At 43.1% G+C, this 12,527-nt stretch overlaps 1 protein-coding gene across 3 annotated transcripts in view; it reads left to right on the top strand.

The window, feature by feature from the left end:
• Positions 1 to 12,527, top strand: part of prss12 (serine protease 12) — a 145,273-nt gene that overhangs the window by 103,379 nt on the left and 29,367 nt on the right. For all 3 annotated transcript variants that reach the window (XM_048544727.2, XM_048544635.2, XM_048544808.2), the window contains exon 9: positions 5,006 to 5,211. In XM_048544727.2, the coding sequence (XP_048400684.1) occupies positions 5,006 to 5,211 (206 nt within the window). The remainder of the gene's footprint in view (positions 1 to 5,005; positions 5,212 to 12,527) is intronic.

The following is a 12,527-nucleotide window of genomic DNA, read 5'->3' as shown; positions in this document are numbered from 1 at the left end:
ACCTCAAATTCACCTGGACCATCTCTGTTACCTCTGTCTCCTTCCTGGACCTCTCTGTTTCTATCTCTGGTGACTGCCTCGAAACTGACATCCCACTGTCACAACTGCCTAGACTATACCTCCTCTCACCCACCTTCCTGAAAGAATGCGATCCCTTACTCCCAATTCCTCTGCCTCCACCGCCACTGCTCCCAAGATGGGGTGTTCCACTCCCACACATGCCAGATATCCTTCTATTTCAAGGACCGTAGCTTCACCCCTCTGGCGATCAAAAATGCCCTCAACCGCATCTCTTGCGTTTCCTGTACCTCTGCGCTCATATCCCTTCCCCCCAACAAAAATAAAGGCAGAAGCCCCCTTGTCCTCACATAACACCCCATTAACCTCTGCATCCAGAGTATGATTGTCTGCCACTTCCACGACCTACAATCTGACCCCACAACCAAAGATATATTTCCCTTCCCACCCCTATCTGCCTTTCAAGGGGACTGCTCGCTTCGCAAATCCTTCATTCGCTCGACACTCCCCACTAGCCCCACCACCCCGGGCACTTTTCCCTACAATCGCAGGAACTGCTATGCCTGCCCCTACACCTACCCCCTGAGCTCCATTCAAGGCCCTAAACAAACCTTCCACATTAGACAGAGGTTCACCTGCATATCCATCAACTTGGTCTCATGTATCCGCTGCTACCGATGTGGCCTCCTCTACAGTGTTGAGACCAAGTAGAGGCTCGGAGATCATTTTGTAGAGCATCTGAGCTCTGTTTGCGACAAATGACAACACTTTCTGGTCACCAGCCATTTTAACTCCCACTCCCACTTGCTGGGTGATATGTCCATCCTAGGCCTCCTCTAGTGTCACAGTGCCGCCACCTGCAAACTAGAGAAGGAACATGTCATATTCCACCTCGGGAACCTACAGCCCGATGGCCTAAACATGGAATTCACCAGTTTTAAAATTTTCCCACCCCTGGCCCCACCCTTCTTCTTTCTAACCGTGCCTCCTTGACCTGACACAACCTGTTCATGTTCTCTCTACCCTATCCGCCTGACCTATCCCACCGCCCAATCCCCACCATTCCCTGCCTGCATTCACCTATCATCATCCCACCTACCTTCCCCAGCTCCACCCCTCCTCTCTCTATTTACTTCCCAGCTCCCTTCCCCCTCCCCCATTTCTGAAGTTGGGTCCCGACCCGAAACATCAACTTTCCAGCTCCTCTGCTGCCTGACCTGCTGTGTTCCTCCAGCTCTACGCTGTGTTGTCTCTGAAACCAGCATCTACAGTTGTTGCTATCTCTTAGTTTACCAGGTCGTCACATTATAGTCAATGCTCAGAATGTGAGGCATATATTGTCGTTGGATCAAAAATGTGGTGCCAATTTTTGACTACTAAAGTGCCTCAATTTATGCAATGGTTGACTTGAGTTCCTTCATGGTAGTGCCCAAGCACAGCCAAGAATTTAATCTTGGCCACCTTTACAGGCCAAAGCTGTTAAGGTGCATAGTTTATGGGAATCTTTGCCTGCCTGGTGTGCATATCAGGAAATAATGAATCTAGAACATAGAACATAGAACATTACAGCGCAGTACAGGCCCTTCGGCCCTCAATGTTGTGCCTACGTGTGAAACCAAACTGAAGCCCATCTAACCTACACTGTTCCATTATTATCCATATGTTTATGCAATGTCCTTTTAATGCCCTTTAACTTGGCGAGTCTACTACTGTTGCAGGCACGGCATTCCACGCCCTTACTACTCTCTGAGTGAGGAACCTACCTCTGCCCTAGATCTATCACCCCTCCATCTAGATCAGTGTCCCCTCGTGCTAGCCATCTCCATCTGAGGAAAAAGGCTCTCCATGTCCACCGTATCTAATCCTCTGATCATCTTGTATGTCTCTATTAGGTCACCTCTTAGCCTTCTTCTCTCTAACAAAAACAGCCTCAAGTCCCTCAGCCTTTCCTCATAAGACCTCCCCCCCCCATACCAGGCAACATCCTGGTAAATCTCCCCTGCACCCTTTCCAATGCGTCCACATCCTTCCTATAATGCGGCGACCAGAACTGTATGCAGTACTCCAAGTACGGCCGCACCAGAGTCTGCTGCCCAATATGTTGTGCCCATTTTAAACTATTAATGAAAAATGATAAGAAGCCTGAAGCTACATTTAGTGGTCTCTGCTTTTGCTCCAGAAACATGAATTTGTTTTTGGAAAAGAATACAGAAAGAAATGCCAAACATGAAAGGATCTGTTGATTCATTTATTTTTCATTTTATTCTTTTGGGCATTACAATCCATAAATTTACTGCCTCGCCTAAACTTATTTAAAACTTGAAGAAAGAGCCCAAACTCAAATTCAGATTGATAACAAAATAAAAGGTAAAACCACTATAGCCCTGCTCTCTCATTAGATTAGATTAGATTCCCTACAGTGTGGAAACAGGCCCTTCGGCCCAACAAGTCCACACCGCCCCTTGAAGCATCCCACCCAGAACCATCCCCCTATAACCCACACATCCCTGAACACTATGGGCAATTTAGCATGGCCAATCCACCTAACCTGCACATCTTTGGACTGTGGGAGGAAACCGGAGCACCTGAAGGAAACCCACACAGACACGGGGGGAAATGTGCAAACTCTGAACAGACAGTTGCCCGAGTCTGGAATTGAACGCAGGTCCCTGGTGCTGTGAGGCTGCAGTGCTAACCACATTAGAAAGAAATGACTGGTGGTGGTTTAACCTGAGGATCACTGTGCTTCAGGCAAGGAAAGAGGTTGAGAAGGAAAGACTTTCATGTTAATCTCGGCTACTAGCAGGAATTGAATCTGTAGCAAATATGTTGTTCTACATTCACAAACAAGCCATTAGCCAAACAAACTAATGCCCTGAATGATAACACCTTGGACAAATTTGTGTTAGATTGTTTGAATGTGTTATCTTTTATCTGTCTGCAAAGAAATGGAATATGATCTGAATTAAAGAAATCTCAATGATTTTTAAACTTTTCTTCCCTTGCTTATGTGGAACATTCTGCACCAAACCTCTTCAAAAGGTGAAAGCAAGAAACCTTCTCTTGAGATTCAATAATACTTCTTATGTCCAATCATTTGTGAGGGCAGCTTAACATCAGTGGTATTAAGGTGTGGAGCTGGATGAACCCAGCAGGCCAGGCAGCATTAGAGGAGCAGGAAAGCTGATGTTTCAGGTCTGCACCCTTCTGCAGAAATGGGGGAGGGGAAGGGGACTCTGAAATAAATAGAGAGGGGGGAAGCGGTGATAGAAGGTGGATGATGGACCAGGTAGTTGGAGAGAAAACAGACTGGTCAAGGAGGCAGGGATGAAGCTAGAAAAGGTGAGTGTAGGTATAGAGTTGGGATGGGGGTTAGTCAGTGAGGTGGGAGGAGCAGATAGGGAAGATGGACAGATTAAGGAGGCAGGAATGAGGGGGGTTACTGGTCTTGGGATGAGGTCGGGGTGGGGAGATTTTGAATCTAGTAAAGTCCACATTGAGACCATTGGGTTGTAGGCTTCCAAGGCGGAATATGAGGTGCGGTTCCTCCAGTTTTCGGATGGCATCATTGTGACACTGGAGGAGGCCCAGCATCGACAATTCATCCAAGGAGTGGGAGGGGGAATTGAAGTGGTTCTTGACTGGGAGGTGTTGTCATTTGTCGCAAACCGAACATAGGTGCTCTACAAAGTGGTCTCCAAGCCTCCGCTTGGTCTCCCACAAACCCCATCACCCCCGGCACCTTTCCCTGCAATGGCAGGAGGTGCTACACCTGTCCCTACACCTCCCCCCTCACCGCCATCCCAGGGCCCAAGAAAAACTTCAACATTAAACAGATGTTCACCTGCACATCTGCTAATGTGGTATATGGTATCCGCTGTTCCCGATGTGGCCCCCTCTACATTGGGGAAATCAAGTGAATGTTTAGAGACTGCTTTGTGGAGACCCTACGCTCAGTTCACGACAAATGGCAATACGTCCCAATCACAAACCACTTAACTCCCCCTCCAACTCTCTGGGCAATAAGCCCATCCTGGGCCTCCTCCAGTGTCACAACAATGCTACTTGAAAACTTAAGGAACAACACCATATTTTCTGCCTTGGAACTCTACAACCCAATGGTCTCAATGTAGGCTTTACGAGCTTCAAAATCTCCCCACTCCCGACCTCATCCCAAGACCCGCACCCCCGTCTCATCCCCGCCTGCTTGGCCTGTCCTTCTTCTCGCCCACCTATCCGCTCCTCCCACCTCACTGACCAACCCCCAACCCCACTTCCTACCTACACTCGCCTCTACTGGCGTCATCCCTGCCTCCTTGACTTGTCCATCTTCCTTCACATCTACCTACCCCTCCCTCCTCACTGACCAACCTCCATCCCAACTCCCTACCGACACTCACCTTTTACTAGCTTTATTCTGGCCTCTTTGACCTGCCCATCTTCGCTCCACCTATCTGCTCCACTGTCCATCATCTATCACTGCCTCCCCTCTCTCTAATAATTTCAAAGCCCCCTTCCCCTCCCTCATATCTGAAGAAGGGCCCAGGCCCGAAACATCAGCTTTCCTGCTCCTCTGATGCTGCCTGGCCTGCTGTGTTCATCCAGCTCCACACCTTGTCATCTCAGACTCCAGCATCAGCAGTTCCTACTATCTGTCAGTAGTATTAACCTAAATGCCACCTATTCACAGATTATCAATTTTCGCCATAGATTAAATCTGGACTACACTATGTGGGGGTTCCATGTCCTCTCACTCTTTGGCAATAATACTGAGAGCTCCAATACCTTACCTAACATCGTAGTTTATGGGTTGCCATATGAACATCAAAGTAGTCAATCAGGGAAGAATGGCTAAAGTATTTAAAGTTTTAAATGTAGGTTCAAATTGGGACAGTTGCCTTGAAAAGAATTGTGTTAGAAATGTGTTAACAATCAAGGATGTTGTAAGGTTTGATGCTTACTGAGAAACACCTGTGCTTTCTTTAAGGGGCCCAGCTAAGGCAAGATCACTGGCTTACTTTGGAGATGGAGTGGGGCCAATACACATGGATAATGTGAAGTGTACTGGTTCTGAAGAAAGTTTGTCAGATTGCATCAAGCAAGACATTGGAACACACAACTGTCGACACAGTGAGGATGCAAGCGTGATCTGTGACTTTCGGGGCAAAAAACCAGGAAATCTAGGATTCATAGGTGAATGTTTCTGCCAACTATTAACAAGACTAGTTGTCTATATATCTATTGTGGAGGAAGGCTTCTTCTGAGCCATAAATTTTGTTAAATTCTGAATTCTTTTTCATAAATGAATTGTCATTGGCTGTGGAGGTCACCTTCCCCTGATATCTGACCTGGACTGTAAATATGCACAACTGGAAGAAAAGCTGCTTTTACTTGAAAGTCCTAGTTTTATGAGGCCTCCCTGTCATTTCCAAACTGAGACCTAAATGACAAATTACCTGACCATAAATTACAGATGACTTCACCTTGTGCCAACTTTGAAATATCTAAGTTCGTGTTGATGGCACACGGAGAATTTGTTAAAGGTGTCATAGTCATCTATGACCATGTGGCTAATCAGTCATGATAGATGGATGACTCATGGTATCTTTACCTGAAAATCACCAAACGTCAGGTGAGGTGGATGGTTGATTTCCTCATTCTGGGCAGGAATTGAACTCATGCTGTTGGCATCACTCTGTATTGCAGCTGCCAAGTCAACTGAGCTACCTGACCCACCAAGAAAGACTCAAGTAATTCTTCACTGAATTTTGCAGCTTTCTGGTCACCTGGCCTGCGCAGATCTGCTTGTTTGTGTAAAATAGGAACTGAAGAATGTGTGGCAAAACAGGAATGAGCTCCTTAAAAGTGAGAATCACTTGTTCAGCTTTGGTGATAAATTAGTACCTTGCTTGTTCTATTGTTCTGTATTTTTTCACAAGATTTTCCCTTTTGTTTTGCCATGATTTTGTGCTTTACAAGAGTTTTATCTTTAAACTTCTTCTTAATAACTCTCTCATTTGCAATGCAACAGCGCTGCTTTTTAAAACTATTTGTTCTTGAGATGTATACATTGCTGGATAAACAATGCACTTCCAAAATCAATGGCTGCTGGAAGATCATCACCCATAGATTGTTGACAGCACTTTGCACTGGAGGACCAACAAATTGTAGTTATATCAAAGAGTGTCATTCAACGGGTTACTGGTCCTCCAGCAATAGTTGATGTGTGCGCTCGCATCTCTGGACACAGTTCATAGAACTCTGAGTTCAAAGTGACAGAGCTGTTCAGGATAGACTTCAACAAAAATCTTTGCATTGCTTTTCACAGTGTCGTCCATGCACGTATCTCCATACCTTGTTGTGACATGTGCTGGTTTAGACAATCCTCCGTGAGCATGCCAGAGCATACCTGACTCAGTGTCTCCACTTCATGAGGGAAGTTGCTGTAAATTATATTGGAGATTGACTAGTGACACCTTAGCAGAGATTTCAAAAGTGGAGTTTTGAGGATGGAACCAGAGTATTGAATAAGCCATTGAAGGTGATTGTAATCTCTTGTCTTAATTACCATTGCAATGAAATATTATCACCAATGCACTAATTGTTTCCATCAAAACTCTGTGATGAAGATCGCCTGGCCCAGGATATTTAGCACCCTTAACTCTGGCTAGGTATTCATGTACGAACCCTTTACTCATAATATTTTTAGCCCTTCACATATCTAAGTCCCTTGATTGTTGAGTACTTCTGGGAGGTTTGCTGTATCTTCCACTGTGAAGAGAGACGCAAATGACTGTTTAGATTTTATACTATTTCCAAATTCTCGATTTAGTAAATATAGTTATCCCTACCTGTGATAAGCTCACATTTATCCTTGCTGATCTTTCTGTTTTCGCATATTAATTGAACCTTTTATAGTCCTTCTATATGTTCCTCACTAGCTTGTATTTATATCTCTTTTCCTTTTCCTCATCAGTTTCTTGCTGTTTTGCTGAACCCTAAATTGCTCCCCATCCTCAGGCTTAGCACTATTTCTGATATCCTGGCAAGCAGAAACATTACCTCTGAAAATCTGGAGTTTGAGATAGATGTTTGGGATTCAAGAATCATTGTTTAGTCTTTCCAAATCTCTGTAACAGATAGGCTCACCTTGCAAAATGAAGTTTCAGTCGATTAAGTACATTCTTCTTGTCTTGCTGTATAATTCCTGTACTGATGCTCTGACCAGGAAACTGAACAGGACGTCATTGGTATAAAGAGAACCAATTAACTTGCAATTAATGTTGAATTTGCATAACATATTATTATAAATCAAGCATTCCCTTGAGGGCAGAAATGCCTTTGTACGATAATAGTCTCATAGGCCTGAATGTCTGCATATAAAATTATACACCCTTAAATATCAATGATTTCAGCTTCTATTGAGCCTATCTATCTCATATCCCTGCTGCCCGAGATCCTCCATCACCTTCAACATCAGAATGTCGTTCCCTGAGTATTTCTATCAGTGATCTCCTCCTCATCTAAGGAGATAGGTGGCTGTTCCATTTTCCCATCTTCTAAAGTTTTTACCCATCATAGAGCTAGGTTGCATTGTGTGCAATATCCGTTATGCTGGAGCCTCTGTCTGGTGACTACTGGAGGGCTCCTCTTGAGCAGGTCAGAGTTGCGACCTGGGCAGCATTGTAATGCTATTTGGTACAATCCTGTGGGTTTTGCACTCGGCTCAAAGGCAATACCTTCTGAAAGAGCTACTTGTCACCCATAAGCCAACCCTGGAAGCAACGTGGGGGACTGAACATTTGCCAAATCCTGTTCAGAATGCAAGCTTTGTGACTTCTCTCTGGATAACCGGGGCAAACCTGCAGGAACTGTTGTCTATTGTAATGAATGAGTTGAACATTATGGAGTGAATTGTCTTTGTTTAGGAATCTGGTTGAGCAGTGCCAATGAGCTCTGAGTACCATATGCATGCAGTCAATAGCTCCTTGTACCTGAGGGAACTCAGTGATGGTTACAAACCTGACAGCTCGGGTACCCTGGCTGTCTGGGTCCATGGTGAATTGAACAATCTGTGCTGCTTACTTGTGAAGGATATCAGTGGGCTGCTAATTTGGAAATGCTGTACGTGTTCCCAGCTGAGGTTAGATAAGCTGGTGATGAGGGCATTCAATACAATTGTGATCTTCACAGAGAGATCTGGGTGTTCAGATTCTTAGTACCCTGAAGGTGGCAACGCAGGTTGATAGAGTGGTCAAGAAGGCATGCAGCGTGCTTTCATTCATTGTACGGGTTATTGAGTAAAAGAGTTGGCAGGTCACGTTACAGTTGTATAGGACTTTGGTTCGACGACATTTTGAATACTGCGTACACTTCTGGTCGCCACATTACCAAAAGGATGTGGATGCTTTGGAGAGGGTGCAGAGGAGGTTCACCAGGATGTTGCCTGGTATGGAGGATATGAAGAGAGCTGGGTATGAAGAGAGCTTGAGTAGATTAGGATTATTTACATTAGACGGAGGTTGAGGGGGGACCTGACTGAGGTCTGCAAAATCATGAGATAACAAGGATAGATAGCAAGAAGCTTTTTCGCAGAGTGGGGGAATCAATTACCAGGGGTCACAAGGGAAAAGTTTAAGGGAGATATGCGTGGAAAGTTCTTTACGCAGAGGGTGGTGGGTGCCTGGAACGCGTTGCCAGCAGAGGTGGTAGAGGCAGGCATGGTAGCGTCATTTAATATGTATCTAGACAGATACATGAATGGGCAGGGAGCAGAGGGATACAGACCCTTGGAAAATAGGCAACAGGTTTAGATAGAGGTTCTGGATCAGCACAAGGTTGGAGGGCAGAAGGGCCTGTTGCTGTGCTGTCATTTTCTCTGTTCTTTGTTCTTTGTTCAGTGCAGCTGTCACAATGCTTCTGTCCATACTACACGACTCCAGAGCTTGCTGCAAAATTTGACAGATGCAGGCCATAGCATCCCTAGTCATATGCAGACGTCACCTACTTTTTACTCGTCTGCAGGTAGCCGTCAAACCTCTGGTACACATCTTGGCAATACCTTGCCCAGTAGTGCTGAAGAACCGAGTTCTACACATTAGGATCATTCACCCACAGATATAGGCCACTCAGCTTCATGTCCCTGATTCAGCTTCTCCTCCTCTTCCTCAGGCACAGCAAAACTGGTACAGCTGCAGGGTTAAGTTGTTTAAATATCTGACGAAGAAATACCGATCTGTGAAGAGACATCAGGAGTAAGACATTAAATTTCTTTTTGAGATCATGACATAATCAAGCTACACGTTAAACTCCTGTCAGGCCGCTCATGTGTTAGACAAAAACCTGCCCTGCAGCCACCTCTGTCTAGTGAGATGTATCCTCCATATCCAATGGCTTTTTCTTCTCTTCTTCATTTTGCCAGGAGCCAGGTCTTTGGAATACATTGCTTTCCATGTAGTAGCACCAAACTCAATTGGACTCCTAGTGGCCATCATTATCTTCTGTGATATAAGCCTACAATTTTGGAATCTGTAGCCAGGACACGAACAACAGAGAACTACACGAAGATGCTTACCTTAATCCACAATTCAAAGTTAAGGGTTTTCATACTTCAACATCAGTATATCAACAGATTGGGAATAAAAATTTGTTTACACAGATTAAAAATGGGTTGCATACAACTTCGAGGAAGCCAACGCTGAGGTCTAATGACCAAGCTCACAGATTTAAGACATGGTCAAGAAGAATTGTCATGGCTGAGAATTCCAGGATATGATAAAGAAGAAAATGCCTGTTTCAAAAGAGCAATTGTTTTCCATGAAGGACATTCATGAGATTAACGGTCCCCTGGGTGATGTCTTGAGGAAACTATTTGATTTGACTGGGAAGAATTCCTCTGCAAAACTAAATCAGGAGATTAAGATTCAGGAACAATGTTGTCTGTGAAAGACTTCCAAGAGATAACAGGTAGAGCTAACTTACAGACTATGCAGAAACAAGAAAATAATCAACATCAAAGTTTTCCAGCCAAATACCAACTAATCTTGAAGCCCTTCAAGAATGCTTTCTGGAAGATCTGGGAAAGCTCCAGATCACCTAATTTTTTGAAGTCAGAGACTTACATGGCGATGAAATGAGGATAAATAGTAATTATATACATTAAGGTAATGTCACACCTCACTGGAGTAATACACTGGAAATCAAACCGTACTATGTTTGCATTCATCACTTTAAAAAGTGTGCAAAATTCCTGAGTTTTCAGGTTTTTGATTTTCAGACCCAGGTTGACAGAAAGCACAGTCCAGGTTTCTGTACTTAACAACAATTTGTTACAATTAAATATACTTTAGCTGCAAGTAAACATTTTGAACCGTGAGCCTATAACTCCACTGGTTAAAACTCTAACCCTCTTATGATTTCACACACACACACACACACACACACACACACACACACATACACAAAATAGATTTTGTGCAAGAAAAACTGGGCAACCAACCTCACTTCTTGAGCTGATCAGAATGCTATGTGTCAGTCTTATTTTTTCAGATGCTTTCACTTGTGTTCAGAGATATGGGGTGGCTGGTTCACACTTATCAAAAGCCTCTGATTTTTAAGTAAAAGTCACAACTTACAATAATGCTGAAGGGAAAATAAATTGGTTTTCTTCAGGCTTAAAGTTGATTTTAGTGCAGAGAACAGAGTGTGCTCCTAAGCTGGTAGAGGTCTGATAGTATCTTATTCAGCCTGAGAATCAATCACATAATTGTTGACAACACAGGACCTTTGTCATTGATAACTGATCATTGGTCCACAGACCAATCAGCTACTTGTGGCCTGCCAAATCTCCATTTGTACATGGAGGTTCAGGTTTAGCTACATTTCAACAACTGCTTGAACAGGAAGCTGTCGAAATGGCACTTACAATGAGAGTCAGGTCACTTGCTTTTAAACATTGCTGTAATCCTGTTCTGTTCACATTGTGGTGCAGAATCAAAACAAAATAATGTAGATTTACACTATAAATGCTAACTTCACGAAAAGTGCTTGGCGAGAGACATTGTATAAGTTATTGGTTCTAAAAATGTTCAAGTTGGAGATGGCATTAATCTATAACCAATATGATGGTGTCACTTGAGTGTAGAATATCAGAATATCTTAGGATTTTTTTGAGTGAGGACCTATATCTACAGGTCTTCCAATAGTCTTAGTAACAATGTCTATACTGTAATTTGTACCAGATTGCTACCATGAAATAAATTGATCTTACATAAGATGAATCTTTTCTCATTCAAAAACATTGATGATTTTCCTTGGTCATGGTAAACTAACCAAGCCCTTAGAACCAACCAAGAATGGTAATGGCAATGTATTCCAATAATCCAATAGTAATTGGCATCGTAGCACATAAAATACCCTATACTTTCCTGGCTTTGCCATAAATATCAGACCCAAATGTACAGATTTTAAAACAGAGCTCTTTTCTGACATTTGCTAATGTACTTTAAATTGTGGACACATTAAGAACTAAGGTTTTCAATTAATCCTTTTAATCAGGAAAGAAATATTAGAATTTCAGCTCGGTTCCAATATTCTGCTGTCTTTCCAGCTTTGTTTGTTTTTGACAAAAATAACAGACTTAGCCTCAGCTGATCCTCCAACTCAATACCTTGCCCCGGTTTCTCCCCACACGCTTTGATCCCTTTAGCACTAAGAAGTACATTTAATTCCTTCTTGAAAACATACAATGTTTTGGCCTCAACTATCTTCTGTGGCAGAGAATTCCACAGGTGCACCACTCCCTGGGTGAAGCAGTTTATCCTCAACGCACTCCTAAATGGCCTACTCCATATTCTTAGACTATGATCCTAAGTTTGGGTCTCCAATGCCACACCCCCATGATTCATTGGGATCATCCGTATTGTGTTTACCCTGTCTAATCTTGTTAGAATTTTACAAGTTTCTATGAGTTCTCCACTCTTCATTCTTCTAAACACCAATGGATATAATCCTAAATGATCTACCTCTGTGACTATGGCCATAGACTGATTTGTAAAGAGCTTCCAAATGATGATCTGGAGGCTGTGGTAATTCTAATTTTCAAAATGTTTGAAAAATCTTGAAAGAGTTCTTCATGTTGAGGTGTCCTTCCTCTCTCTCTCTCTGCATTACCTGCATTGGCAGTCTGACATTTTTTTTCACTGTTGGAGGATCGTTGGTCAACCATCCCCAGTTTAAGGCCTCCAATTAAAAATTAAAGCTTCAACATTTGTTTTGCTGTGTGTGCATGAGAAGCAATTAGAGAATTTTGTAGTTTTATTAGGTCTTGTTATGAGTCAGTAAGACAAAACCTTTTGGCATTATTTATTGGCTATACTTGGTAATTAGCAACTTTATATTACTCCTGTAGTAATATAAACATTTCTAATATCTTAAATCACACCATGTGATTATAGTTATAATTCCATGTGCTTTTATTGGTCCTAATGTCCTATTTTTAATCTGATGTT

The sequence above is a fragment of the Stegostoma tigrinum genome, chromosome 1 (assembly GCF_030684315.1).
Source record: "Stegostoma tigrinum isolate sSteTig4 chromosome 1, sSteTig4.hap1, whole genome shotgun sequence".
Lineage (NCBI taxonomy): Eukaryota > Metazoa > Chordata > Chondrichthyes > Orectolobiformes > Stegostomatidae > Stegostoma > Stegostoma tigrinum.
Note: the sequence above shows the minus strand (reverse complement) of the source record. Positions and strands in the feature narration are given on the sequence as shown.